Source organism: Mandrillus leucophaeus, unplaced genomic scaffold (assembly GCF_000951045.1).
Source record: "Mandrillus leucophaeus isolate KB7577 unplaced genomic scaffold, Mleu.le_1.0 Scaffold127, whole genome shotgun sequence".
Taxonomy (NCBI): domain Eukaryota; kingdom Metazoa; phylum Chordata; class Mammalia; order Primates; family Cercopithecidae; genus Mandrillus; species Mandrillus leucophaeus.
The window spans coordinates 3,496,394-3,500,804 of NW_012101098.1; the positions used below are offsets into that span (position 1 = coordinate 3,496,394).

The window sequence follows — 4,411 nt, forward strand, 5'->3', positions numbered from 1 at the left end:
GGTTCTGCAGGCTGCACAGGAAGCATGGCGGTGTCTGCTTCTGGGGAGACCTCGGGAAGCTTTTGCTCATGGTGGAAGGCGAAGGGGAAGCAGGTGTCTTGTGGCAGGAGCAAGACCAAGAGAGGAGGGGAGGAGCCGCACACTTTTCAACAACCAGATCTCAAGAGAAGTTACTCACTTTGCAGCACCAAGAGGGGGATGGTGCTCAAACATTCATGAGAACTCTGCCCCCATCATTCAGTCACCTCCCCCCAGGCCCCGCCGCCAACACTGAGGATGACAATTCCACATGAGATTTGGGTGGGGACAGACATCCAAACCATATTGTCAACCTTCTACACAGTCAACGACTTAACGTCCTCATTAGAAGTTACAGAAACTAAAGCAATAAAGTTTGGGACCATGCAGAGACGTCACCTTCTGTCTATGGCCTTGAAGAAACCCTGGAGAGGACCAACGAGGCTGCAGATTCTTAAGAGAGCATAGATGTTAAAATCCTTGCAGAATCTAAACATATCTCCTGAGACAAGCACAGTGATAGGGTGGGATTGGTTCACAGTGTAAACCAAAAATAAATTCAAAGGCCCCCCACAACCATCTGAATGGATTCCCTCCTTTGCCAGGGTACCCTAAAATTTAACCTGAGAGACTGGATCATGCCATGACGGGAAGAGGGGGTTGGGCTTGCCTCATTCTACCCCTCCAGCATGAACATCCACACAGACCTTAACTCTGATAAGATCCATTTACAGTCTATTCTCTCTGAAGCCTGCTACCTGGAGGCTTCATCTGCGTAATAAAACCTTGGTCTCCACAACTCCTTATCATAACCCAGACATTCCTTTCTATTGATAACTCTTTCAATCAATTACCAATCGGAATATGTTTAAATTCCCCACTTCCAGTTGTTCCACCTTTCCAGCTCAAACCAATGTACATCTTCATATAGTGATAGATGTCTCATGTCTCCCTAAAGTATACAAAACCAAGCTTTGCCCCAACCACAGTGGGCACATGTCATCAGGGCCTCCTGAGGCTGTGTCTTGGGTGCATCCTTAACCTTGGCAAAATAAACTTTCTAAATGGATTGAGAGCTGCTTCAGATACTTTTCAGTTTACAGCAGTCTTCAAAGTCTGCATTTTCAGAGTTACAGATGACCACGCGGTTTATATCATTTTGACTTTCAGTGTTTTCAGTGACCAGTGGCCTCCAGGGATAAAGCAATTGCTTGGTTTGCAGGGCATCCTTTGCACTGCTGAGCCATCAACCTCCAAGATGCCAATGCCCATAGATGCTAGTGACAGCCCTGCTTCCTCCTACATAGACGGGGTTCTGTCATCACTGAGTCTCACCATTTCCCTCTCCCCAACATCTTTATTATGTGACACACACACACGGCACTATGTTTAAAAAAGCATGCCCATCGGCAACCTCTTGGTGTTGTCTGTTCATTCTGTGTTTTGTATTGGTGGTATCTTGGGGTCGACCAAAAGAGTCAAACGCTGTAAAATATTTGGAGAGATTTATTCTGAGCCAAATATGAGTGACCAGTGACCCCGTGACACAGTCCTCAGGAGGTCCTGAGAACATGTACCCAAGGGGGTCAGGGTGCAGCTCAGCTTTATACATTTAGGGAGAAATACGGCATCAATCAATATGTGTAAGACGTACCTTGGTTCGGTCCAGAAAGGCAAGACCACTGAAAGGGGGGACTTCCTGGTCAAAGCTGGATTTACAGATTTTCTGATTGGCAGGTGGTTGAAAAAGTTATTATCTGAGAATCAATAGAAGGGCATGTCTGGGTTGTGATAAGGGGTTGTGGAGGCCAAGGTTTCATGATGCCAAAGAAGCCTCCAGGTAGCAGGCTGCAGAGAGAATACAGGGTAAATGTTTCTTATCACACTTGAAGAGTCTGTTCTATCAGTCTTTTTTTTTTTTTCAAACAGGGTCTCACTCTGTTGCCCAGGCTGGAGTGCAGTGGTGCAATCTTGACTCATTGCAGCCTTGATCTCCCAGGCTCAGGCAATCCTCCCACTTCAGCCTCCCGAGTAACTGGGACTACACACAAGCATGTGCCGCCACACCTGGCTAATTTTTGTATTTTTTGTAGAGACAGGGTTTCACCATGTTGACCAGGCTGGTCTTGAACTCCTGAGCGCAATCGATCTTCCTGCCTCAGCCTCCCAAAGTGCTGGGATGACAGGCATGAGTCATCATGCCTGGCCTTCTCCCGGTCATAAAGTCTCTGTTTTAATGTGAATGCTGGTCAGTTGTGCCTGAATTCCAAAGGGAAGAGGGTATCATGACGCATGTCCACCCCCCGCCCCCCACCCCCACCACTTTCCATCATGGCCTGACCTAGTTTTTGTTGTTTGTTTCATTTTGTTTTGTTTTTTTGAGATGGAGTCTCGCTCTGTCACCCAGGCTGGAGTGCAGTGATGCGATCTTGGCTCACTGCAAGCTCTGCCTCCCGGGTTCACGCCATTCTCCTGCCTCAGCCTCCCAAGTAGCTGGGACTACAGTTGCCCACCACCATGCCTGACTAATTTTTTTGTGTTTTTAGTAGAGATGGGGCTTCACAGTGTTAGCCAGGATGGTCTCGATCTCCTGACCTTGTGATCTGCCCGCCCCGGCCTCCCAAAGTGCTGGGATTACAGGCGTAAGCCACTGTGTCCGGCACTCTTTTGTTTTGTTTTGTTTTGTTTTGTTTTGTTTTTTTGAGGCAGTCTCACTCTGTTGCCCAGGCTGGAGTGCAGTGGTGCAATCTCACCTCACTGCAACCTCTGCCTCGTGGGTTCAAGCAATTCTCCTGCCTCAGCCTCCCAAGTAGCTGGGATTACAGGCATGCACCCCCACACCTACCTAATTTTTATGTTTTTGGTAGAGATGAGGTTTCACCATAGTGGCCAGGCTGGTCTTGAACTCCTGGCCTCAGGTGATCCACCCACCTCAGGCTCCCAAAGTGTTTGTTGGGATTACAGGCGTGAGCCACCATGCCTGGCCTGACCTAGTTTTTCAGGTTAACTTTGGAATAGCCTTGGCTGAAGGGAGAGTCCATCAGTCGTTGGGGGGCTTAGACTTTTATTATTGGTTTGCATTGTAAACAGTCCTGTGGTATCACAATGATTAGCTATGTCTTACACTTTGGGATCACATCGTAACCATGGCCTCAAGTAACTGTGGTCTCTTCTTATGACTTCCTGGCAAGAGGCGTCTCATGCAGAAAGGAAGAAGTGCATTGAACTAGCAGATGCTGCTTTGTTTTCTTGGTCCTGAAACTTTCCATTTTCTGTAAAGGTAAGATTCTTAATGCCATCGAAGACAATGGTTTAAAGAACTCAACATTCACGTATTTCACCTCTGACCATGGAGGACATTTAGAGGCAAGAGATGGACACAGCCAGTTAGGGGGATGGAACGGAATTTACAAAGGTGAGTTGTGGACATCGGGGACACATATGCATTCAACCAAATAGCTCCCACCACTGAGGGTCCAAGAACAAGTTGAACTGAGAATGAGTTTGCTCATTTCAAAAAGAATGCATTGAGCACCTACTGTAGTACAAGTTCTACCTAGATGAGCAGGGCAGGCAGATAAAAAGTCACATCCCCTTCCTTTAAAGGGTTTACACTTCAGTAGAATAGAGAGAGGTATAAATAAATAATTCTGATAAAATTAAAATTTATTTTATTATATTCTTAATTTTTAAATATTTATAAATTACTATTTTAACTTTAGTATTTTAAATACATCAATTAATATTGATGCATAATATTAATACATATTTTTAAAATTATTGATAGTTAACAAATATTTTTAAATCATTAAATTTAATGAATATTTTAATACATTCTTTTATTCTAAATAAAGGTAGCAGAGAGTGACTAGAACAGTTGAATCAGCCACAGTGACCCACTGATATTCAAGAGGCCGGGGAGTAACACGATTCTGGAAATATTGCTGCGGCTGTGTTTGGGAGGCTGGGGCTGGCTGCCGCAGTGTGCGTGTGTGGGTGCGGGTGGCTGTGCATATTCACACACCTATGCACAGACACATCCAGGTGTGTCTATAGACTGGGCAGTTTCCGGCAAAATCCTAATGATGTCTTTTATTTACAGGTGGGAAGGGCATGGGAGGATGGGAAGGTGGGATCCGCGTGCCCGGGATCTTCCACTGGCCCGGGGTGCTCCCGGCTGGCCGAGTGATTGGAGAGCCCACGAGCCTGATGGACGTGTTCCCTACTGTGGTTCAGCTGGCAGGTGGCGAGGTGCCCCAGGACAGGTATGTGGAGATAAGGCCGCCTGTTCCCTGATTTTTTAAAATTGTTTTTAGTTTTTATTTTTTTTATGTCAGTAGGATTTTGGGGAACAGGTGGTGTTTGGTTACATAAATAAGCTTTTTTTTTTTTT

The 4,411-nt window shown here is 45.9% G+C and overlaps 1 protein-coding gene across 1 annotated transcript in view; it reads left to right on the top strand.

Moving 5' to 3' along the window:
• The window catches only part of ARSD (arylsulfatase D), a 30,909-nt gene that overhangs the window by 18,656 nt on the left and 7,842 nt on the right, over window positions 1-4,411 (top strand). The window contains exons 7-8 of the mRNA XM_011972117.1: window positions 3,299-3,433; window positions 4,121-4,283. Coding sequence (XP_011827507.1) covers window positions 3,299-3,433; window positions 4,121-4,283 — 298 coding nt within the window. The remainder of the gene's footprint in view (window positions 1-3,298; window positions 3,434-4,120; window positions 4,284-4,411) is intronic.